Raw genomic sequence first — 26,744 nt, 5'->3', positions numbered from 1 at the left:
CCCAGACTACAACTCCCAGAATGTCCCAACCCTTGCGAAAACCAGGGTCAAGATAGTGCTAGACCTGGTCTCTGTCTTAAAGGAGCAATATGCTCTGTTACCCAGAATTTTTAATTAATTCACTGTTGGTAACATCTTGATGGCACACCACAACACTGTGAGATAATATTTCTGTCACAAGAGGATGATTTTTGCATGGCAACACAAACATCACTGCAGTGACAGCCTGGAAGAGCCTGTGCTCTAGGTAGGAGATTATCCCTTAATGCAGGAGGAACAGGCTGGCCACTTCCACATTTGGATTTCTGTGGGCTCTTCTCTACTGGCTTCACAAAATAAACGCCATCATGGTATGATTGCTAGGGATCAGATTCCTCACCCTTGCTGAAATTGGACTCTTCAGCCTTCCATAGACGTGGGGTAAAAGCTTAAACTGAGGGCTAAAAGAGAGAGAGTGGTTCAAGATAATTAACATGGTACAGAACCCTAAAGTTTTATCCTGTCATCCTCCATTCCCTCGGTTGTGCCAGTGATGTATCTCTCACAAACTTCTCTGTGCACATTTCTCTATGCCACTCTTTAATCGTGTCATGGTTTTGATCCACAGAGGCATTAAACTGTTGTTATTTCAGTTCTTCCCCAAAACTCAGTTCTTCCACAAGGTCAGGCCCCACTGTGCTAGATGCTGTACAAACACATTGTGCCAGATATAACAGACACAAGCAATATCTTTCAGATTATTCTATCAATTTTATAAATGTTATTTATGGGCCAGGGATTGTATTCTAGCTGCATGGGCATAGGCAGCGAGTTATATGGTGGTCCACCAATATTCAGGAACATGGGCCAAGCTCCACCAATGTTTGGGCTTATATTTTCAGAGCTGTCCTGTCCATGGGATGGACCGGGGCAACCGCCTGGGCCCCATGATTTGTGGGCCCCTGCACTTCAGGGGGATGCGGAGTCCAGGGCAGCCTGGGGGGTAGTTGGAGACCTAGCACTGGCAGCAGTGAGCAACCCGGCCCCAGCCCACCCTGATTTGTTGTGCTCCACCCTGCCCTGCCTCTTCCCACCCCTGCTCTGCCCCGCCCTACCCCCACTCCACCCCTCCCCACAAGCCCCTGTCCCGCCTCTTCCCACCCCTGCTCCACTCCCTTCCCACCCCCATTCCACCCCTTCCCTCAAAGCCCATGCCCCGCTTCTCTCCGGCTTCTGCCTGCTCCCCCTGAGCAACGCCTGGAGCCAGTAGGACAGGCAGGGCTGAGCAGAGCGGGCTGGGGCCAGGTCGCTTGCTGCTGCCAGTGCCAGGTCCCCCGCTAACTCCCCCAGGCCAGCCTGGACCCATGTTCCCCTAAAGTGCGGGACCCCCCAAAGCACAGAGCACAGAGCGGTTGCCACAGTCTGTCCTATGGATGGGATGAATCTGCTTGGATCCATTCTGGGCACCCTCAAAAACTATACAAACCCAGTGCCCATGTGCATGGGGGAAGGTTACCAAATTCACTTCAGGAACTGATTACTGAAAATCCTGGGACAGGTAAACAACTCCGGAGAAGTTCCAAGCCCTGGGAGGAACTTCATAAACTCATTCAGACTGAGTTCAAGGGGCCCAGGAGACAAAGAAAGGACTTTCCATAAAGAGTCAGCATAAACTGATTCAGGGCCTTCATTTTGATTGTAACCAAGAGGACAAAATCCTGCTTGAAGGGTTTGAAAGACTGGAACCTACCAGGCTTCCCATGTGGAATATGGGTGACACCTAGCATGCCTGTAGATTGCATCTTGTTTTATTATTTGTGTCCTTTATAATTCTTTTATCCTAAAACAAACGTACTGGGCTCCATGAAGGCTGACTGGTCACTCTGTCATTGTCCCTGGGAACAAACAGACTGTAGGTTCTGGACTAAAGTCAGACCTGTTATGATGACAGTGAATTGTAGTAGAGACTGCAAGCCTAAATCCCCTATTTAGAGGGTGAGGGAGAGCAGTGATTGCCGGAGTCCTGAGATCTAAAGGGGTGCCCTGGAGGAGACCACAAAGGAGACAACCCGGAACTGTGACACACATAACAAAAGAGAGTCCCTGTCCTCAAAAGTTTACTTCTAAATAAACAAAACAAATCAAGGAGAGAGCAAGGGAAGTAAAGTGATTTGTCTAAGGTCACGCAGCAGGTCAGTGGCAGAGTTGGCAACAGAACCTAGGTTTCCTGCCTCCCAGCCTAGAGCCCTATCCATTAGATCACACTGATAATAGTAGCCATAGTTTATTATTATATATTATTTCATTCATAGAACTGGCAAAAATCAATTTTGAATATATTGATGGAAAATGCGGTTAAAAATTGTAATTTTTTGTGAAAAATTTGTCCCTCTTTTTATCAGTTCTGCTTAATAATAATAATTCAAAACCTTGTAGATGTGATAATTCAGACCACTCAGAGTAGTATATTTTAATGAGTGAACGTCAGTGTTGGAAAGTCATAGGTTTTAAGATCAAAAGGAACAAATACAATCATCTAGTTTGACCTCCTGCAGGACACATGCCATACAACTTCACCTAGTGATTGTTGGATCAAGCTTGATAACTTGTGGTTGAAATGGAGTATATCTTGTAGTAAGAAATCGAGTCTTTATTTAAAAACTCCAAGTGATGGAGAAGCTACCATATCCCTTGGAAATTGGCTCCTTATTGTACATACCTAGATTATTTAGGAGAAAAATTAACTGCTGTACTGGTTCTGACTCTGCATTTAAGCTTGACATGTGAACAATTAAAAAACAGTAGAAAAAATCCACTCTAGCCTTGGGAACAAAGTGCAAATTTCACAGTATGCAGAAGCATATATGTAGCATGTGGAATCTAGAGTTCAAATGTGTTATTAAATCTTGAATATGTTTGTGCTGAAATAATGTAGAATTGATTTTTGGAAACATTTCAGAATGTCCTCTGCTTTTAAAGACTGATAGAAATGGGAACATAATACTCCAACTTATCATGACAGTAGACACATTTTTCCTCCTGCCGATTCTACTACACAGTGCCATATTAAGGACAGGATTTTTAAGAATGGGAACAGTTTTGTGCCACAGTTAATTGCTGAGTGTGAGGGCAATCTGGCCCAACATCCTTTGCCAGAATAGAGCAATTAGAATGCATTGTGATGATGTGTTCTTTTGCGTGGTGTGATTAGAGGATGAGCATAATATGAGAGAAAGTTCAACATTTGGGGAATGTAGGCACACTTTTAAATGTACCACACTTAGGGACACTTTTAAAAAAATACATGGTGAAATTCAGTGGCAAAACTGCTATTGACTTCAGTTGGGCCAGGATTTCACCTACAATTTTTTAAAGTCTGAGACAGTCAGATGTCTAAATACTAGTGAATTGTTGGGGTTTTTTGGCCAACAATTAAATCTGAGTTTCTATATTTCTTTGATCACATCTGCAAATGGTGGGAACTGCTGATTGACTGAAAATTGATCAGTAAGGGATATTATATCTTGATTGAATGGATTTCTGAGGTGCCCAATATAATACAATATCTCTGCATTACTATGGGTATTAATCAAAGACTGCATAAGCTTAACTGGATAAATGGTTTGTGCTACATTTCAGAGATGCTGAATTGAAATTCTGTTGGGATTGTAGTTGTATATAGTAAAATTGCCCCCATACTTCTAATTCTCTCAGTTTTAAATGGATTGCTGTACTTAATTGTCTTTATCAAAATTCTCCACATTTCAAGAAAATAATTATTTGTATGTTTTTCATGTATTAGTATATAGAACACCTGTTCCCAAAATAGTATCTAGGATTCTGTACATAGAACGAGATAGTGGAGGTGTGAACCCTAAAATACAGTGTTAAATCACATTTTACATGCAGGTCTCATCTTGGGCTGGGAATGCACTTTTCCAAAGTCTAAACAAAAATCTGATCCAAAGTAATTCACATGTTTTAAAAAGGAATTTAGAAAAAGAACAATTCAAATATAGGAATAGGTTATATCTATAAAAACGAGCATACTTTAAAAGGGCTAGTCATTCAAAAGAGCTCATTATTAAAGACACAATTAGAGCTAGCCAGTTCCCTCAGTCCTTGAAATTCAGAGTTCCTGTGTTTGGGTTTTTGAGTTGAAAGGAGTAGGGCAGATAATGTTTTGTTTAAATGGAGCATTTAAACAGTAACCTTTTTTAGAAGGTAGATTATTTATGGGTACTTATTACTAAAAGGCTGCATTGTTCTTTTCCTAGTTAGATTTTGTACATAAAATGCATTTCCTTGGATTTATATATAATCTGCACATTCAAAAATAGGTAGGGGCAGAAAAATAAAACCAAAAAATAATTTATGAAGCTCCTCCCTCTTTTTCAGAACCAGGTACCCTATCATTTTGGTGCAGAGTGGAGATAAACTTTTTCTCAGATGTTATTATCATGACAGTTTTAGTTCAAAATTTATTGTCTTGATCTATTACAATTGAATAAAAGCAGCAAAGAATCCTGTGGCACCTTATAGACTAACAGACGTTTTGGAGCATGAGCTTTCGTGGTTGAATACCCACTTCGTTGGATGCATGTCAATTGAATAGGCTCTTTATTTTCTTATCATTCACAGTCTATCAGGATGCCCCAGAGCCACTTCCGCCATGAAGAAAGCAAAGCTGTCTGGAGAACAGATGCTAACAATAAAGCAACGGGCCAGTAATGGTAAAATTTTAATAATTCTTATTTAAATATTACCTCTTTGCAAGATAAGACACATTGGTATGTGGGCCTTTTTATAAGTCTTTCTTAGTGTATATCATGAACAAGATCGTTTTAGAAAGCAATGCAGATGATGTCCATGCTATTGAAGCCTGAGCCAGAAATACAGTAGATCAGATTCTGACCTGACTTACACCAGAGAAAATCTACACCTTTATTGACTTTATTGAGGAGATTCTGGATTTACACAGAGGTTACTGTGTAAATATTTCCAAATATAATGCTATGTTTTTTCTGACTTAAGTCTGATGCTCCAAGGTGGACCAATGGGTCTCCCATTGCTCAACTGCTCAGAAGAGGAGAGGACCTGATTTTCAGAAGTGCTGAGCACACCCAACCCCCACTGACTTCAACTGGAATTGTAGGTGCTCAGCACTTCTGAAAGTCAGATCCAGAAGGCCTTGTGCTAATCATCTTCAGGAAATCCTCTGGCCAACCTGGAGGCCCACCTTCCTGGCTGACCAATGGAAAACTATACAAAACTACTTTCTATATTCCTGCAGTTGTGCGTCAGGACAAATACTGGCAAAGCAATATCATAAAGCTGCATTACATCCAACATCCCAGCCATGTCTGAAAAGCACTTTCAGCAGTTCATATACAATCCAAGGGAAAGTACTTTTTAAACTTTAGAGAGACAAGGTGGATAATATCTTTTATTGGACCAACTTTTGTTGGTGAGAGAGTTTGAAAGCTTGTATCTCTCACCAACAGAAGTCTCTCTAATATCCCACCTTGTCTCTCTAATATCCTGGGACCAACACAGTTGCAACACTTCTTTAAGTTTAGAATTGTATTTAATGAGAGGTGCTTATTTTTCCTGGACCATTAATCTCATCCCTTACACATGCGATAAACTGCCATCCAAAATCCATAAAGCTGCCACCTTTTCCACCTTCAAATCCCCTCTCAAAATTTACCACTTCCTTAATGCTTATGGAATGTTGCCTCTTTTAACAGCTAGCCAGATGACAATTTGTGTTTATTGCTCCTGACTGGGAAAGAATTGCACACCGCCTATGATTTTGTTACCCCGTCTCCCTTAATCCCAGTCCAATTGTTTGTCTCATACATCTAATATGTCTTGTCATTTAGACTGTGATCTCATTAGGTTGGGGACTATCATTTACTATATGTTTATACAACTCCCAGTCCCAGATCCTCAATGGTATTTAGGCACCTAACTCCTGTTGATTTCAGTGAGAGTTAGGTACTTAAATATTTTTAAGGATTTAGGCTTTAGCACAATGGGGCCCTGACTTGGCTGGCCTGAAAAGCACTACCACAGTATAAAGGAGCCTATAATAAATAATCGCTACACGGGACCTCTTCATTTACAAAGCAGTTAAAATATCCCAAACTGGAACTATGAAATTAAGAAGCAGCTTTGATTGGCTCCAAAAGGAATCCCCTGCACTCCTCATTAGCTGGAAGAATAAAGGCTATGACACTTCAAAGGTGTGAAGGGGAGGGCTATAGTCAGGAAAAAATTGGAGATTCTTTTAGAACTTGGGAGAAGTGGGGAGTAGTCTTAAAAAAAAACCCAGAATTAATTTGTTGTTACAAATGTAATGAATATAGAGTTATCACATTAATAATCAACTGTATTGGTGTCTGCAAGACACATTAAAGATATATGTAATCTATTGGTGGCAAAATATCATTAATCAAACATATCAAGAGAAACCCCATCCATCAGAAAGATTGTAATTAAGTGTGTGCCAGGGCATGAGATTGGTTTAAAAATCATGAGATTAAAAAAATCACTTATTTTCTTTTTAGTGTTTTCTGGTTTTTGGAGCCTCTAGGAAGAGCTGTCTACCTGCAATTCGTATATGATTAGGTTCAAAAATCAACCTTTAACATACAAGCAAAAAATGTGCGGCTTCCCACTGGCTGCCTGGAGGAAGACTCCACGTACCCTCTCCAAACTCTTTAGGTGGAGGCGCTGCCAATCTGTCCTCGTCCCTTACCACAATCACTATCCTGCCTCATATCTATCCTCCCTGCCCCACTTACATTCTCCCTCCAAGCTCCTCCATTGTCTTCTGTCTTTCATGTGTGTCCTGCTTTCCCCTCGAAGTCTCCTATCCATCACATTTTCCCTCCTACTTCTTTTTTCCCTGCCCATTCAGGTTCACACCTACCTCTCCTACTCCACTGCCCTACAAGACTCCCTCCTGCACACATACCCCATATTCTTCAGCTGTACTCTACATCTCTCATCACATAGAGAGGCCAGTGTCCCACTCTTGCCTTCTCTATAGCCCTATGTTCAGGTTCTCTTCATAGTGCCCCTCGCTGCCTCCTGACGGCAAGGACATCTTTCATAAGGGTCACTCTCATTGACTATGGACAGCAGTGGCCATCTTTGCTGAGGCCGACATAAACTTCCTTGCCTCAGAGTGGTCAAGCCAGAAAACTTCCCATAATTTGTCACAGAGTAGTTCCCCCTGTAGCAAATTGAGTGAGCTTTGTCAGATCCAAGGACTGGCTCAGTAGTGGAGCTTGTCAATGGAGTTCGCCTGCCAGTTTCTTAATTTTCCCTATCTCATACATATCCCTACCCGTAAAAACTATAGGGGGTAGGAGCATGGGGATGCTGGTGGGCAGCCTCCCTAGATAACTGGAGCACTGTTACTGAGCTAGTCCATGGGCCTGACAGACTTCCCATGCTTCACCACAGGTGGGATCTCCTAGGTGACAAGCCGCAGGAAGGTCATTAGCCTAGGGGACCTCTTGAGTAAAAAGAGAAATGAGAATAGTAGGAATTTATGTGTGAGTGCGACATCTTTAACATACAAACCCCTAAGAAATCAGCACACAAAAGCCTGTGTTGCCTGCATATATCACATACCTGACAAAAACTCACAAAACAAGGAAATAAAAAATTAAGCGATATACTAATGCATACTCTCTACTCCTCCATTCACAGGCATGCACCTTATCACTATTACAACTACCACAGACACGGTTCTCCTGCACCATCTTTACCAAACGACCCCTTCCCATACACCAAACTACTACACCTAGCATCCACAACCAGTAGTGTTGTGATGGGGTAATTTTGTGAAGGGGATGTGCAGAAGGGAAGGTTGATGAGTAAACTAGTATGTCAGGCATGAGTGGTTTGGTTAAAGGACAGTTAGAGAAAGTTGTACCGAACAATATGTATACAGTAGCAACAATATTTAAAAATCTGGCCCTTTTTGCCCCTGTGTGGAGATACAGCTTAGAGAGGTTAGAGAAATATAACTTTACAGTGTGTCCATAAAGACATACGTATGTAACCCTCCTGCCCATCTGAGTTGGCAGCAACAAGGGCCAGGTTCAGTATCTAGGGGTTCTGTTTCAATAACACAATGCAAATCCAGCTCGAGCCCCCACCCAATGACCTAGGACAATTACGTACCACCCCTAGGTGCCTCTAAGAGGCAATACTTCCCCTTTCACAAGCACAGAGTCTGAGTGTAGCAAAATCCTTTTAATAAAGGAGGGAAACAATGCGGTATTATGTTGGGGAAACACTACAAACAGGATTTCAGAACACAAACCATGAGCAAAAGACCCACCCCAGCAAATTGGGCTGTGTACTTTCCCTTTGGTCTCTTGTGTCCAGCATCCAAGAATCACCCAAACTCCCAAAAGTCCAACAACCCAAAATTCTCTGTCCCTGGTCAGTGCAGCCCCAGAGTACAAAAGTTTATCTGCAGAGATTTACCCCCCCCCAGCCTGGGTGGAAATGCGGAAGAGGGGGTGCTTGGAGTGTTTAGAGGCATCTTAGGTGGTCCAAGGCCGACTGCCCTGCCTCTCCATGGGGTTCTGCTGCAGCCTTCACCACGAGCCGCCCCACTCCACCAGACATCCCATGAGCCACTCCAGCCATCCCACAAACTGCTCTGCTCTGCCAGCCACTCTGCTCCACCAGCCATCTCATGAGCCGCTCCAGCCATTCCACAAACTGCTCAGCTCAGCTCCACTCCACGTCGCTTCCCTTCACTTGCCATCCCATGGGCCACTCCAACTGTCCCACAAACTACTCCACTCTGCCACCCACTTAGCAAAATATCTTCAGGTAGTCCCACTAGTTAACACAGTACTCAGTGATCTCAATGCTTAGTAATTTTAGCTCTTTAGTGATTTCAGCTGTAGTAGTTCAGTTTGGTGTACCATTGACCCACAGTGAATTCAGCATAGCAGCCTGTAACTAGATTCCTAATGGAATCAAAATTAGCTCCGCTATTCAACAGTGGAGGGAGGAAGAGGTGCAATTGGTGTTTCAGGCCCTCAAAAAGGGCCCACACCACCAAGTACAAATGCCTATACCCAGCCTCTGTCAATTCACTGGGTTTTGGAACCCATGTCCCTTGTCTAGCGAGTGCTGCTTAGTTGATGGTGAGTCCCTCTGTCATAAAATAGTTCCACTGGCCTTGATTCACATAATCAGAATAACAACACTTTATTCTTCCTGCCCCAATAACAGAGAAATTAGGCATCCCACAGCAGCCAAAGTGACCATTTGGGTGGCTGCGGGCTCATGCTAGGCAGGGTGGGTGTGCCTATGCAAACAAGACCTGCCCCTGAAGTTTTTTTACACAATTTGCCACAGTTCACCACCAGATGTCAGGGTAGAGCTCATCTTGACTCTGCTTACATGTAAAAGGAAGATTCCTGAATTAAAAAGATCTCCATCCCAGCAACTGGAAAAACAAAGAGAAATGTGATGATCAATGTTACAGGTACCTGTAGTCATTTAGTCTAATTGCACTTCTCTTCAAGAAAGCTATTGACTATGCAAACTATAATTCCTCTGATGATCATGCAATACAGAAATTCCCTGGTCAACAGGGATTGACATCCATCTAGTTGTAACACTTAGGACCAGATCCTTGGTGTACATTAGCATAGCACCACTGAAGCCAATGGAGCTACATGACTTTACATCAGCTGAGGATCTGGTGATCACATAGCAAGCACATAAATACAGAATTAAATAGGAGTCAAAAGGGATCTCTTTAGTGCAATTTGAGTCACCAAAGAAGATACAAGACCAATAGTAATTAATACCAAAAACTTAAAAATATAAACCAGCGCAGTAATTCAGTCTTGGGCTTTCTAGTATCTACTGTCACAGACAGAAACAGCATGAATGACAAAGACCTATAACTCACATCTACCAATGGATGTAGTTCATTACAAACTTTAATAAAGCATTTCAGTGTTGTGAACAGGAAGGAAGCTAGACCAATATCCATCAGTGAGGTGCCCAGTCCTGCTCCTGGTGAAATCAGTGAGTTTTGCTATTAATTTCAATAGGTGCAGAATGGCCTGTAGAGGTAACATTTTCAAAAGCACCTAATTACTTAAGAGTCTAAGTCCCATTTTCAAAAGGCCCAGTTCCTTAAATGTACTTTAGCATCTGTCTGCCTCTTTAGGCACCTCAGTACTCCATATAGGCACCACTGACATTTTCAAAGCCACCACTCAGTTGCTGCCTAACTCTGTTCACATCTAAGTCCCCCTGGTGCAGAGTTTCCACCATTCAGCCTTTGCAAAGCTGCCTAAACCCTGACCTTGCCTCACAACTAATAAGCTGCTCAGAGCCCTAGCTCAACCCAAATCCCCAGAGGCCCAAAAGTGGGTCCTCTAACTAAGTGAGGAAACACCTATCTTGCCAGTGGGGCCCCATCCCTGGACAGAAAAGATGAACACTTATGTTAGAAATATTATTGGAGAGAAGCAGACTCTGCTCTCAGAAATCAATAAAAGTGAACATATGTACTTTGGTCACACCAGGCACAGAGATGAAAATATCCTCGAGAAAGTTATCATGGAGAGAGTGGTGGTGGGTCATCATACAAGGGGATGATCAACGAGGAGATGGATAGATGGTATGTGACAGATCACTGAGAGATCAGTTGATGAGTGCGTGAAGTTAGCGATGGATCAAGAAGACTTCCAAAAATTCTGCTATGATGTCACCAGCATTTAGACATGAAAAAATGGACTTTACTTCCTTACTGAACATGCCTACTGGATCAAGCCTCAAAGGGAAGATAGGCAGTGTTAATCCCACTGGGTTAGGTGTGTTAGGTATGTCAGGATTTAGGCAACAGAGTGCATGTCAAGTTGCTGAAATTTAGGTGCCTTGGCAACTTTTATGGTGGAAACATAGTCTCCGAGGGAATTTAGGTACCTCCAATGTTAACCAGCAGCTGAGAAGAGGTTTTGGAATGCCAGTGGTGCCTAAATGTTGGACTTAGGCAGTTAGGCACTCTGGTTCATAATGAAACATATAGGCACCTACTGGGTTTTCTAAAGTGCCTAACTCCCAACTGAAATTATTGTGAATTAGGCATCTAGGTGCTTTTGAAAATCCCAGCAGGTACCTATCTGTGTCTTTTAAATACCTTTAAAAATCTGGCTCCTAAATGCTTAAGTAACTTTTGAAAGTTGGACTTAGACTCCTGAGTCACCTGAACATTTCTCAACGTGTTATCCTATGTCATTCGGTAATGACCATTAGGTAAAGAACTATGGAGGTAGCAGAGGCTGCAGGTGGTCCAGCTTGACAGTGGTACTTTACAGTTTTTCTGTGTTGTGAAACATTTCCCCTGATTATACAAGCAAGTGATTTTGGGATAACTGTGACTTGAAACTATTGCCTTGTTAGGATTTTTTTTCTTTCCTTAAAAGGACAAGAGACATTGCCAGTATTTTTTTAAAAGGTCAAGTGTGACAATGCAGCATAATTCATTAGTAGAGGTACATTTTTAATAATGCAAAGACCTAATTAGTATATTTAAAGAGTGGTGTTATGTTTTTATCTCTCTCTAAGCTGTTTCTACCATTCTCGTTGGAAAATTACCACACTTCTTAAAAGAGACATGATGGGAAATACATGGGTTTAACTTCAAATGGGAAGTTTGATGAGACTTAGTGTTTCTGAACTTTTTACTTTAATAAGTTTAATTTCAAATATGAAATGACTCAGTTGCAGAACACAGATTTATAGCTTCATTATTTTAATATCTCCTTTATTTTGATATTGCGTAGGTATAGAAAATGATGAAGAAATTAAGCAGCTAGATGAAGAAATCAAGGAACTAAATGAATCCAATTCCCAGATGGAAGCTGATATGATTAAACTCAGAACTCAGGTAACAGTTTTATGAAGCCTTAAATTTAGCTACTTTTTACACGTGATTGATCAAAAGAAATATAGGAGAAAAATTGTCTTTGGAAAAATTATTTTCTTTCACATTTTTGCTCACATTTCATATGTTCTTAATTTACATTTGTAAGCTTAGAAAACAGTATCTGTGGTGCTGTTAAGTAGTTATTTTCCACCACAGCGGCCACCAGTTTTAAAAACTGAAAGTCATGGCTAAATAGCCACCTTTGCATTTCCTTCTTATAAGATTTTATACCACCTTTGTATCTGTTAAATTCTCAGACAGCTAAATCATGGCACTGGTAGATGAGAACACAGTAGTGGCCAGGGCATTCTGCTTGCAGAAAGAGTTCACACAGAAGCAGCAATTGCTACACCTGTAATATTGTATAGCACTCCTCATGGCAACTGCACCAGACCACTGATTGGTTGGAAAGGACTCAGTCCATACCCCAGCTTCATCCTATTTGGGGTCCAAAGGAATTGGTCAGAAAATGGAGGACTATACTGTGAACATTTTCATTTCTCTTTTTCATGAAAATCTCTTTTGTTGAGGTTTTTGACCACTTCTGTAGATGGATAGAAAATGGGGTAGAGGTTCATTTGCTTTCCACTGAAATTACATTTTCCAACCGGCTCTCATATCTAGTGCAGTTTATGATGCTTTGTCTCCCTACAGTTTGATATCAATAAGGTGTACTAGGTACAGTCCACATTAAGACTTACAGGGTTTTTTGCAAGTGGTTTTTTTTTAAATGCCTTCCATCTGGGCACTCCAGTATTCATTAGGCCAGATCTCATCCTGTAACCTGCCACAAGTGTTTGGATTTCTGGATGAATACCTAATACATTATGGCCATATAGAAAAATTACATGAAAAACTGGAACACCCACAGTATTCAAATAATCATACTGATACTCACAAACATAAAGTTATTCTTGTATGAAAGAACTTGTAGGATCAGGGCTTGTAGGTGGAGACTTGTATCAACACAATGAACACACAATCCCTACACTAATTCTAGCTTTCACTTCTCAAACAGCTTCCACTGTACCCTCGTAGGAAACAGGGTAATGGATCAAGTTGGGGAGAACCAGTTCGTTTGGAGGAGTTAGACCACTGCATATTCTTAGGAAATGTTCAAGGGATCTATTGCACATTTTGATGTGACACAGACTTGGAAAGGGGGTAAAATTGTTGATGACAAATATTTACTGTCATTAAAACTATTGACATCTAATGGAGAATCCCAACAAAATCGGACTTCACAATAATTAAGGGGTCACACTCTCAACCTGTTGTGTTCTCCAAAGGAAAATGAGTTTTCATTTCAAAAGGACAGACCTGGTGGAGCAAATCACTCAGATAGCTTAAGGTTTTTATCAGCTCGTTAAGGTCATGAAGATTATCACAGTCCATATGTACTGTATTGTACAATAAAATTTTAACATTAACCTTAACAAAATATATGCTATTATAAAAATACATTGTGTTATGTAGATTTCAAACAAAATTCATTACATAAATTGGGAAATATGTAAAAGAAAATTTATAATATAGAGAGCAGTTTCTGTTCTGTAACTATATTTAATTTATACACTGAAAATGAAAATGAAAAGTCATTTGATATGAGCCATAACTAATGGAACCAATTACATTTCAGATATCGTATGAAGGTAACAGTGTGCTAAATCCTGAGAGGTGCTGGTTACCTGGAACTTCACAAAAATCAGTGCAGTTTCAGGTGCTTGGTATCTCTGTGTTTAGCCCAAGAGGAAAAATCTATCAGATAACAGTCCTCAACCACCTAAAGGACCAATCCTATGAGAGACTATGCAATTTCAACTCCCATTGAAGTCAATAGTAGTTGATGGCTCTCAGCACCTCCTAGGACTGAGCCCTAATTATATTTGATGTCAGAGGTCAATACTCTGACTCTAGTTATTACTTTTGATGTAAAAAAAAGTAAGGATGAATATTAAACATAATGCTTGGAATATGACTGACCTTAGCTAAGAAGAATTAAAAAAAAAAAACAAAGTTACACATATGTAGTAGGACTGGCTCTTTAGCACTGGATTCCAAAAAGAGCATGAGTTTAGGGCATGTGCTTGGCCTGGTCTCTGACATACACATTGAAAACATAGCAACAGAGCTGGAATGTCTTTCCATTCTCTGTGTTAAAGTAAAACAATTTGTGCCTATTGCAGCATGCTGGAGAAATACTTGGAGAACTATTCATCTCGAAGAAATGTTCCCCTGTAATATTGACAGTGTGTGTCTCAGCTTGGATTATCTGCTGCATAAATATCAGTAGCCAAAGTCAAACCTACTTGACAACTAGTCTTATGTGTGCACCAAGCTCTTAAGAAAAGATTTGCTTTTATCAATTAATATTACAGATCAAATTATCAAAAATCCACAATGATAGACTTGAGGCATCTAACTGTCTGATTGTGCCAGCAAACCTATTAAAACATACTGACTTAGACTCATCTGATGGTCACATAAAAATCTTCTTTTCTTCAGACCTCCATACTGTTTGTGCTGACAAATGAGAGAGTTCACATCATTTTTTCCTATAATATATTATACCTGCAGTTAATTGTGGATGTCAAATTAGAACCAAGTGACTGTTTCTTTGAGAATTTGGCTCTATGTGCTCTTTTCTGCTTCCTGGGCTTCATTTTCTACCCTCTTGCCAATGTACATCTTACCCTACACACACACACATTTTACACTTGGTAAGAGCTGAGTTGTCCTATGTCATGGAATTTAAATAGCTATGTACACTGGTCACGCTTTAAATGTTTCTTCATTTTAGAAAGATTCTACAGGTTTGAACAGTATACTTAAAATGGGGAACACTGTTGGATATGCTAATATCTCTCCAAATGGAACACATCTTGTAAGTGTGACCACTGTATTTATATCAGTCTCACATCCAGTAAGTTACTTATATAGACCACTTCATGTTTATGCAACACACCGTTTCTTTTCCTAAATTTCAACCCATTTGAGACAGTAATCAAATGTTGTAAGTTCTGTCGTTAAGTCCTTTACGTCTTTGAGAATATTTTAAAGGCCACACAACAACAAATATATTGCTAATAAAATACAGCAAACTTCATTTTGTTTATCATTAAACACAAACATTGAAAGCTGTTAGTAACATAAGGCAAAACATAAAAATATAGAAAAGAATAGTACTAAGACACACACATCTGATTATTGTGCAGTACTTATTGTGCAGCAATAGTTAGCTTTCACTGACAGTTCTGTGAGAACATTCATTGGGCAGTATAGGTTGAATGCAAATATAATTCCAAAGAGCCAAATGGTGACAGCAAAGAATTGTGCACACTTAGTTAATGGCATATACCCCAAAAATATGATAAATGTATCAGCTACTCACATTAGCCCTGATCCTGCAACCTCATGGATACAGGTGGATTCTTATATGGTGCCTCCGTTGATTTTAGCTGGGGTCCAGGCACATATAAGAGTCTGCCCACGTGAATCAGCTTGCAAGTTTGAGGCCCTTATAAATGCCTTTAAATACAAAAAGATATTTATTTTTTAAAAATATTAAATTGATACAAAGCCCGTACAATCAAATGTAAGGTAAATCACTACTTCCACCATAAAAAAAGACAAGCCGTTAAAATAAAGTCATATAATTTGCAGTTGTACATAGCAGAAAAAGCTCTTAAATTTATAAAAAAATTATAAACAAGTGAAATATTTTTATTTAAAGAAAAAGGCCCTTTTTTGTTGTGATATTACTGTTATCACTCACTTCAAGAACGCATGCTTTATAACGGCTTGCCTTATATTACATTGTACACAAATTTATCCATTTTAGATTACCACAATGGAGAGCAACTTGAAGACGATAGAAGAGGAGAACAAAGTAATTGAACAGCAAAATGAGTCTCTTCTTCATGAACTGGCCAATTTAAGCCAGTCTTTAATTCATAGTCTAGCTAATATCCAGCTGCCACATATGGTAAGTGATTGAGAGCACAAGTTAAGGAATTTGGCGATCTTCAGTTCACCTCATACAGTAGATGTCGTTTTTATGTTTATGGTTCCTCAACCAGTTGGATATTTGTGGTAACAACACTGAAACCATAAAGATAAATTTAACTGCTAACAAAGGCACAGTGGGCCTGTTCCAATGTATCCTGTAAAATTAAGATCTAAATAGGCATTTTAAATATTATAAAAAATGGTGGCAATATAATATGATAGTATGTTATGCTTAAATGAATATACAATCAAGAAAATAAAAGTTGTATATGAACTACTATTTAATATCTCGTAGGAACCAATCAATGAACAAAATTTTGATGCTTACGTGACCACTTTGACGGACATGTATACAAATCAAGATCGTTATCAGAGTCCAGAAAATAAAGCCCTACTGGAAAATATAAAGCAGGCTGTGAGAGGAATTCAGGTCTGAACAGCTGCTATAGTGGTGAAAGTCTTGCTTAAAAAAAGGATGCCTCTTGTTTTTTGCTGCTGTAATTTACCAGAAAGTGTTATATATTTATTTCTGTTTGAAACAGTGTTATGCTTACAAGACTTCATAATGATTTTATGTCTTGCTTTAAAGATAGTAACTGCAGAATAGTTTTTTGAATACATTCACATTTTGTACGTTTTCATATAAGCTGACATAGTGTGATATGCCATGTAATGTTTATAGCTGCTAATGTATGCACATTTTTGGGGTATATATATTTCTGAAGAGGTAAGCTGATCAAAATAAATAGAGTGTAAATTCTTTTTAATGCTTTAGTGATTAAATGTTTTAGTATTTTGAACTGAAATGGACAAAAAAAAACAGCTTTGAATGACAATGTTGCAGTCTGCAGCCACTTTTTAAACACTTTATCATTTTGCCTCATGTTGGAGGATTTTATGGGATTTAAGAAATACATTTTGTGTGCATATTGTTTCATAGCAAGAATTGGTTGCAAAAATGCTTTATTTTTGAACAATGCTTGAAAATATTATGTGACTTTTGTTTTCAGAGGATGGTGTGCGGTGGGGGCAATAAAATGAGGTTTTTTGAAATCCAAGAAAATGGCATGGATTAGATGTAAGATACAAAATGGGTAATTTATTGTAAGACAACATCAAGCCATGGAAACTTGACAGAAGATTCAAAGCAGCTTAAACAGCACTTTTTAATTAACTTCTAAGCATTACATGGTATGAATATGGGAACTTCCATTATGAAAGGAACTATATCAGAGGTGGACAACCTGAAGATTTCAGCTTTTATTTTCAAATAAACTTTGGCACCAACATTCTCGTATCTCTCCTGGACTGCTTAGTGCCCCTCTGAACTATGTCTTATAACAATGTAGTTCATCTTTCAGAAACTCTGTATTTTCAATTTAAGATGAAAGACAATATTTTAAAACTAATATTGCCTTTTTACATCTTTAATTTTGGGATAAAGACAAATGATTTGTGTCTACTGTAGTTACTGAACTGGATTCACTGCTAACTTTAGGAAGAATGCAGCTCAGTAAAGATTTTTTTCTTTTTGCTTTGCGAAGCATTTGATCCCATTTTTCATATTTTAATATTTATGTTCTGCATTTTGTTGGAGAACAATCATTACTGCGGCATTCATGTATGCTTTATATTTGTTCTACTATTATCTATTGCAAAAATGAATGCAATCAAATTTTAATGTAACTAAATATACTTCAGCACTTTTTTTGCTTTAAACTGGATCATTTTAAGATAAAACTTATTTGTACCTTCAAGATTTGATTGTTTTCTTCAAAATGACTGCACTATCTGTATGCATAAGACCACTTTTTATTACAACATTTTTTTCCTTTTTAAGTAGTAATTTTGATGTGTTGTGTTTTACAAATGTTGAGTTTATTTAAAATTGATAGCATATCTTTTCCTTCCATGTCTTGATGTTATGCAGAAAGTACAAAAGTACTTTAAAATTTTGTTATGAAAAAGATGGGTTTTGTAAAAAATAAAATATTTTTAGCAGAACAGGACTTACAGGGTCATTGTCCCCACAATGTGCCAGTTGACTATTTGCACTTACCTTGCCCTATATATCCATACGGAGGTGTGCAATTTCTTGTGTCATTAGCCTTGTGACACTAAAACTGAACAAATTATAGTGGAAGCCATTATGGCTAATCCAGTAATATTGCTAAGGGAGACTACAGGGATCTCACAACAAATATTCTGATACAATATTCAACCTCGGTATATATATATATGTATAAATATATGTATATCCCAGCGGCACTTTATACTACTCACTGTACAAAAGCTTACAGTTTTCCATGAGGACTTTAATAACTAGCTGGGAAAAGATTATGTAATTACTTTGGGGGCTCTGCAGTCTTATCTGTACAGTGCCCTTTTTCTGTTGTGCTATTAGTTGTAGCTGCCATGCTCAGAATTGCCTTTTTGAGAGCTGAAGCAAGGTGCTTGTTGTTCACCTTCTGCCATATATATTGTACTTTTGCCCTAGCCTCCTTTTAGGGCTTTCATTGTTCATAATGGCATATGCATTTTTCCACTGCATTGTGTCTGCAGCTTCTTTGCCAATATAGTAATGCTTTCAGTAGAGTAATAGATAGTATCAGTTTTGGATTCTTATTGTTATCACCTATGTACAATGGAAAGGGATTTTAAGCACAAATCTGCTGCTCATCTAATGTTGGTACATAATATCAAATCAGAAGTTATCTGTGACTATTATATAGGGATCACAAAAGTGTCACATATTAGAATGCTGACCTTTCATATGAAATTATTGTGAGTCAGAGTTTATTTATTATAACTTATTGTTCATATTCATTTCTAAGTTAATTTAAGTAATCATTTATTAAGACAGAATTTTGTATAAACTATTTATTGTGCTCTCTGTGGAACTGAAGTTTGATTTATTTTTGTACTACACGGCATGGATTTGTTGACATTTTAATTTTGCTATAAATGTGTGGAATCACAAGTTGCTGTGATACTTCATTTTTAAATTGTGAACTTTGTACAAATTTTGTCATGCTGGATGTTAACACATCTTACTCTAAATAAATAAAAAAAAATGTGTTGCCACACTTGTAGCACAGTGGTTCTATGATCAATGACAACATTTTCACTTTACCAAATGTACTAGAAGCCATGATGAATAAATAATCAGCTACTATTTTTAGTGATGAACTTTGGCCCTTTATTCCTTAAATTCTCCATGCAGGATTTTCAGTGGCTCCTTTTAATTAATCATGCAGCTATTCAGTTTCATCCTTAACAGACATGTAAAGACAACCAAAGGTCACTGTTCCATTAGGGAGCTTCGCAATCATTTCAAAATTTCCTGCTAGTTATAGCACGGGAGGAAATTAGTGCTATTTCTCAGTATGGGTAACTCAACTGTGCTATTGTCCTCAGTATGTTTAAAATTAAATGCGTTGCTCATTAGGGTTGACAAACTCAGAAGTGATATTTAACTGAAAACTATGTATCAACCTAAGATGTAATAATTTTCAATCTCATTTGATCTGCAGGAGGGCCCCAAATTGTTTTTAGAGTCAGTCAGCCTAACAGGGAAACTACAATTCTAGTCATAGTCTGCAAAAGAAACAATGAGTTATGGCAGTTGCTGTTGTGTGCAATATCAAACACCATCCTGCACCAGTCACCAACATAAGCAAGATCATTCCTGCAAAGGAGTTAACAATCAGTTTACATCTGATTAGTACTGTTGAACCACCTAATTAAAACATATTTTACTAGAAATAAACATAACTAATTACACAGGGAATTAGCAATATTAATTTATAGGCAGATTGCTTACTTCAACGTATGTGTGCGTTCCTGCACTGGGTTTGATTTATATCCTACAATACTTAGTATCATCATCAATTAACTCTATGTTATATTATCCCTCTATGCCATTGTTCTTAATTACATTTTTTAGAGATCATCCTAACTGACCAAGACAGAACCATAGCACATACTCTAGACTCTCCCTTTTCCTTTTGCTGGTTGACTGCTGAGAAAAAAAGAAGCCAAAGATGACTCAGGGCACTCTACACGTTGGAAAGTAAAAGTGAGAATGTATAAGTAAAAATGAGAACTCAGGTAAAGTAAACCGTATAATCAGTCAAGAGTAACAGAGCAACAAAAAGAAAAAGAAATTTAATTTTGTATATGGGCTAGAGAGAGAGAGGCAAAATTTAAATGAAGTTGATCTTAATTTTTAGGGTCACATGCAAAAGTTTATTCCTATCGAGTATCTCTAGTGTACCCAGAACCCATTCTGTTTTTTGCTGGGCGCATAATGAATGGCCTGTGACTATTATATAATATTATAAATAGCATCTCAGAGGGACTTCCACAACAGGACTTGATCCTGTTTTCTAAATGTGAAAAATAAAAGAAACAAACCAGAATCTCAAAGATTAATGAAAAAGGATGAGAAACACCAAAGAGCGTTCAAGTGACCAAAAGAGAAACTTTAAAACTTTAAAAACTGCTATAAAATTAATTCTAAATTAGTGAGTGTGATGGGTTCCCCAGGGTGCAATCTGGAAGTGGGGTATCCCTGAGCCCTCTGGCATACCAGCCTGGCCTCCCTTTCACACTGTGATGCGGTGACGAGCTGCAATCCTCTCCAAGCTGCAATCCTATCCAGATCCTACACTTACACAACCATCCACAGGCAGGGACACACCCAGCTGAGTTACATGAATGCTTCTTCTAGCTACTAATGAACTAACAATAGAGTGGCTCCAGCCAATTCCGCCAGCTCCCCAGCCTGGGACCCCAGAGCTATACTGTTTTGCTTTGGTCAGAAGCCGGACCAGTGTAAATTTGTTACTCAGTCCACCACTTCTACCAAGGAAAGTGGACGTGCACCAGCTTTTGTACACTGAGCATATTCCTCAAGCACCACAGTTTTAGGTAACATATAAAACAGATGTATTAACTACAGAAAGCTAGATTTTTAGTGATTATACGTAGTAAGCATACAGATCAAAGTTGGTTACCTAAGAAATAAAAAGTAAAATTGCAATCTATGTTCTATACACTACATGGGATTTGAATCAAGCAGTCTCTCACCCTGAGAGACGATACAAGCAAGTCACAGATCTTCCATACGCAGGCTGGAAATCCCCTCCAGCCTAGGACCACCTCTCCAGTTCAGTCTTTGTTCTCCAGAAGTGTTTCCAGGTGTGGAGTTATGGGGGAAGTGAGGACAAGCCGGGCTTCCCCTTTTCATACCTTCTCCACCTTGCTGGAATGATTCTTTGCTGTGCTGTGAGTCAAGCAGTCTTCATCGTCTACATGCTATCTCTAAGAAGTTTCCATTGTATACAGTTCCTGGGGTAGGCCTTTGTAGTGTGGATTGCCCTTAATGGGCCATCATCAGTTTCTGGCTTCTCCATTGTTGTACCTGGAAGGCTGGTTGTGGGTGTTTCCAACTTCACACACACATAGCAAAACTGAATAACTTCCCATACAAGCCAACAGGCATACTTTGTACAAAACATATCATAATCCTATCATCATGGTAAATATGGGGGTGCCAGGGTGTTGCTTTAGGGTACAGAGTGTCACACCTTCCCCCCCCCTTAGTTTACTGTAAGAGTGTTAGAGCTTGTCTACACTGGCACTTTACAGTGCTGCAACTTTCTCACTCCGGGGTGTGAAAAAACACCCCCCTGAGCACTGCAAGTTTCAGCGCTCTAAAGTGTCAGTGTAGACAATACACCAGCACTGGTAGTTAGTCCCCTCATGGAGTTGGGTTTTTTTACAGTGCTGGGAGAACTCGCATCCAGCGCTTTAACGTTGCTAGTGAAGACATGTCCTTAGTCACTGATTAATGCCGAGGCAGTGGGCCCAAGGTCCTCTTTCCTGGACAGGGCATCCACTACCATCTTCTCTTTCCCTTTTATGTTTACAATCTCGCTGTCAAACTCTTGCAGGATCAGGCTCCAGCGTAATAGTTTGGAATTTGTGCCCTTATGTTCCATTTAACTGTATTACGGGTGTGTGGTCTGTTAGAATCTTGAACTTCCTATTAAAGAGGTAAGGCTTCAGTTGCTTAACTGTCCACACCATGGCATAGCACTATTTTATGACAGAGTAACTTTGTTCAGTGGATGACAGCTTTTTATTCAGGAAGGCAATTGGATGTTTTTTGCAGCCCTCCCCGTTGCATCAGTACAGCACCCAAGCCAATGTCAGATGCATCAGTACACAGTTCAAATGTTTTAGCAAAGGCAGGATCCGCTAGCACAGGCTTTCCAGAGAAGAGTGCCTTTATCTTATCAAAATTTTTCTGGCATGCTTCTTACCAAACCACCTTATTGGGTTGGCGCTTTTTACACAAGTCTGTGAATGTCACTGAACCCACACACAAACCTTCCGTAGTAGTTTTGTAGGCCAATGAAATATAGGACCTGCCTTTTAATTTGGGGCACAGGCCAGTTGACAATGGCTTCCACATTAAGAGGGTCAGGGAATATTTGCCCCACATCAACCCAATGCCCTACATAAAGAACTTTGGCTGTTCCTATTCTGCACTTGGTGGGTTTTATGGTTAGACCAGCCTCTTTGAGCTTTCACAGCACAACCCTCAGATGCTTTGTATGGTCATCCCATGTGCTGCTGAACACTGCTAATTCATCTGTGTATGCCCTTGCAAAGCTCTGTAAACCATTTAACACTTTGTTGACCAGTCTCTGGAAGGTTGCACCAGCATTGGCCAAGCCAAATGGTAACACCCTGAATACATAGAGCCCTATGTCAGTGATAAAAGTGGATTTTTTCTGTGCATCCTTCTCCAGGGATCTGTCAGTAACCTTGAGTTGAATCAAAAGTACTGAGATATTTGGATTGGCTCAATATATCCAGCATATCATCAATTTTCAGCATAGGGTACGCATCTGTTACCTGTAACAGCATCAAGTTTTCTATAGTCCTTTTTGGGGACCAATACCACAGGGGATGCCAAAGAGCTGTCAGATTCCTTAATCACTCCCAGGTCCAACCTATTGTGTATCTCTATATGAATTTACTCTTGCACTAGCCAGCGGCCCTGTAAGGAGGTTGTGTCCCTTTTGTGAGGGTTTTATGGGTTAGTGAGTGTGTTCTTCCTGGCTTGTTGGAAAACACCCCCTGCATCCCTGCAACACTGATAACACCTTCCATCTTTTGACTGGTGTTAACTCTTTGCAGATCCCAATGCTTTCCAGAATTCAACCATCTTGGCATTCAGCCATCAAATCAATGAGTAGATGTGTCTCAGCTTCCCTTTCCAGACAACAGATCATGTTCAGTACAACCCCCTGCTGCGATAGGCTTTAAGCCACTTCACATGTACAAGCTGTGGGACAGCATCATCATGGGGCTTTTTAATTTGATATATGTCCTCCTTTGCCATTTCTACTAACTCGAAGGACCTCTCCTAAGAGTTTTGCGTCTTGAATTTTTTTACTGGGCTTACCAAATCTCCTATTTCAATTGTGCATTTACAACTATTTCTGTCATACCACATCTTTTCTTCGGCCTGACTGTCCTGGAGATTGGTTTGGACAATTTCCATCATATCTTTTAACTCTTTCCTGAACATACTCAGTTACTGATTCTTCCATTACCTCAGTATTCCCCTCCCATGAATCTTTAATGAGATCAAGGGGTCCCTTTACTTTTCTCCAGTATAAAAGATCAAATGGGAAAAACCCTGTGGACTTCTGCGGTACCTCCCTGTAAGTATACAACAGGAAAGGTAATAACTCGCTACAATTCTGGCCTCTTTTCTTAGTGTACATTCCCAGCATGGTCTTTAGGGCTCCATTGAACCTTTCCACTAAACCATTGACCTGTGGGCAATAGGGGGCAGTTTAAAGCTGTTTCACTTGTCATAGCTTCCATCGCTCACACTGACATGAAATTCGACCCCCCCAATCAGCTCTTTAATTTTGTAAAGACTTTGAAGCCACCAATGTATCCTAAAGATTATTTTTTTGCTGAATGATGTGTAATCAGAGGTCTAAGGTCACTTCTTTAATCTTTCCCTTTGTTTTATTCCTTTGTTCCATTGTTTTACTTCATTAAATCTCTATTAACTCATTAGGAACTCAAACAGTATAGCCACCACTCGGCTGCTAAAATTTAAGAAGTTCCGATGCCTCAGACAGTGCATGTGCTTCTAGGTCAAGTTACAAGGTGAAGAGGTGACTGTTTTTGAATATGTTGCTATAGTACAGTAGTTAGTAAGTTGTACCGTAGTTGGACAGAACTAAACCGTGAGATCTGGTTGTCAGTTATTCATTGGGCTATTTATATAGTATGCTTCATCCCATCTAGTTTTTCCTCATTATTGGCTTCCTTCCAACTTTTTAACATGAGATTCTCCCAAACTGGGGGTCACTACATGAGATGAAGGGTGAACTTGTGTTCATGTACTAAGTTAGTCCATATCTGATGGGCTGTATGGATGGTGGGAATTCGATTTTTTTTTCTTGGTATCTATACTATCCAGAGTTCGATATGGCCACAGGCTAGGACAGCTACTTCTTGATACTCATCCATGTAGGCACTTTATTTGTGATAGCATATGTCCATTGCATTGCCAGGTTTATTATTAAGGTGTGATGCTATTGCCCAGATTTGGGAATCTAACATGCGCACACGCACACGCGCACACACACACAGGCACACACACACACACACAAACCCCGCTCTAGTTCACCTGGTGGCTGCAGGCTTTTATAGGAGTTGGATATCATTAATTTTTAAAAAATGGTGTTGGGGTCTGTGCAGTGGGAGACCTGTGAGCATATACATTAATCTGAGTAGTGTGTCCATTTGTATCATTTGTTAATTTTTCCCCAAAGGCAGTGTGAGCTAGCTTCCTGTTTACACAGATCACTGGTAATTCGTGTGATAATCAGATGTAAATTGAATTTAACTATTTGCTTTAAATCTCTGGGGATTAATATTCCTCGATATTTTAATGGCATCGGCTGCCATTGGATATCCCACTGACTAAACAAGGCCTGATATGTGTATTTAGTTAGTCCTAAATCCTCAGACTTGTTCCAGTTAATCTTATATCCAGACAAGCACCCAAACATTTTGACAAGTTCTTATTATTTGGGTATCAAACCTTGTGGGTTAGCAATTAGAATCAGTGCTTTATCACATATAACATAGTTTTTGTTGTATCTGACCAATCGTGATACCTGTTATATAAACAGGAAATATTATATAAACAGGAATTAATTCAAGGATGTTGTATGGCCTATGTTATACAGGAGATCAGACTAGATTATCACACTCGTCCCTTCTGGCTTTGTAATCTATGAATATATATAGCCGCACAGCCCCAGATTGCACATTTTAGTGGTTCCAGAACTATGTCAAAGAGCAGTGGGGATAGCAGGCAGCCTTGCCTTATTTCTCTCTGTAATGAGAATGATGCTGAAATATAGTTATAGGTGATCATCTGGAAAGCAGGTTAGAGTAGAGCTGTTTAGTCCAATTGATAAAGTGGTCACCAGATTCCAGTCTCTCAAGGACCATCAAGAGATAATCCAAGGCAACCCCATCAATTTATTTGCCTCAGCTAGTGGTATTGCTACAAAAAGTTCTTTTCAGACTGGTGATTTTGCAAGTGTATTGGTTAGTTGTCTTTTCCCATGTCTACACTGAATAAATCTGATGTAACATAAATGTATAATTTGAGTAATAACTGTTTCCAATGTACAGGGAAGGACTTTGGCAAGAATCTTTGCATCACAAGTTGTAACTGAAATGTTTGAGAGGGAGGAAATGTGAAGAAAGGGCAGAATACCATGTTTTCGTTTTTAAAATTCCAGCCAAATACCAGGTCTGGATTGATTCTCAAAACACAAAAGGGAGCTGCAATTCCCACAAATGGCATAGTCCGAAGGACTCTAAAGCACTTCTGACTGAGAGTTTAAACATTGTTTGTAATAGCTGTAGATGAAAAGAAAGAATTTAACTTTATGATAATTTGCATACACAAGTTGCTTGATTGGCCACAATTTTTAGGTAGCAATACTGTTTTGTTTGTTTTTTTCATTAAAATGCATCTGCAGGAAGGTTGTTCTGTTTAGTCTGAATTGAGCCTTGTATTTGGGAAGGATGTGTTGCTCCTGGACTGGTCACCCTAACATTTGGAGGGATGAAAATGGAAAGGCTCTAGCCTTCCTTGTTTATTATAAGATTTACTAATGCTAACTATATTTGCGTAAGATACTAGAAAGGCAGATGCTGCTGAAAAGAATCTGATCCTGACCAGAGATGCTATAACATAAAACAGAAGTTGCATCCAGATGGACTAAAAAAGTTTAAACATAAGTTCAGGTCATTTTAGGAGGAACTAGACTGGAAGACAACAAAACTACTCTGAGGGGAGGAACTGTACTGACACATCCCACCCCAGAGAGGAAGGGCCTAGATTGGACTAGATCCGTAAGGTAACTGAGGCTGCAGGGAAGCCAAGAATGGCCTGCCCAGAGGACAGCCCCTGAATAACCCCATATGACACCAAAAGAATCTGTTATATAGTCTGTACTCTATCTGAGTCAAGACTGAGGGGAAAAACAACTGAGGAGAGTTGGCAGTTTTTCAAAAGTATGCTATTAAGGGCCCAAAAGCAAGCTATTCCACTGGGTAGGAAAGATAGAAAATGTGGCAAAAGACCACCTTGGCTTAACCACGAGATCTTGCATGATCTAAAAAATAAAAAGGAGTCATATAAAAA

The 26,744-nt window shown here is 39.4% G+C and overlaps 1 protein-coding gene across 23 annotated transcripts in view; it reads left to right on the top strand.

Annotated features, from left to right (window-relative positions):
* Window positions 1–26,744, top strand: part of MYT1L (myelin transcription factor 1 like) — a 525,010-nt gene that overhangs the window by 383,307 nt on the left and 114,959 nt on the right. For 22 of the 23 annotated variants that reach the window (XM_050950633.1, XM_050950632.1, XM_050950645.1 and 19 more), the window contains 4 exons: window positions 4,621–4,712; window positions 11,826–11,929; window positions 15,810–15,953; window positions 16,272–19,038. In XM_050950633.1, coding sequence (XP_050806590.1) covers window positions 4,621–4,712; window positions 11,826–11,929; window positions 15,810–15,953; window positions 16,272–16,412 — 481 coding nt within the window. In that variant the 3' untranslated portion in view covers window positions 16,413–19,038. Of the gene's footprint in view, window positions 1–4,620; window positions 4,713–11,825; window positions 11,930–15,809; window positions 15,954–16,271; window positions 19,039–26,744 lie in introns of those variants that run through there. The other variant, XR_007774015.1, reaches the window with a different exon arrangement.

This window comes from Gopherus flavomarginatus, chromosome 4, assembly GCF_025201925.1.
Source record: "Gopherus flavomarginatus isolate rGopFla2 chromosome 4, rGopFla2.mat.asm, whole genome shotgun sequence".
Taxonomy (NCBI): domain Eukaryota; kingdom Metazoa; phylum Chordata; order Testudines; family Testudinidae; genus Gopherus; species Gopherus flavomarginatus.
Note: the sequence above shows the minus strand (reverse complement) of the source record. Positions and strands in the feature narration are given on the sequence as shown.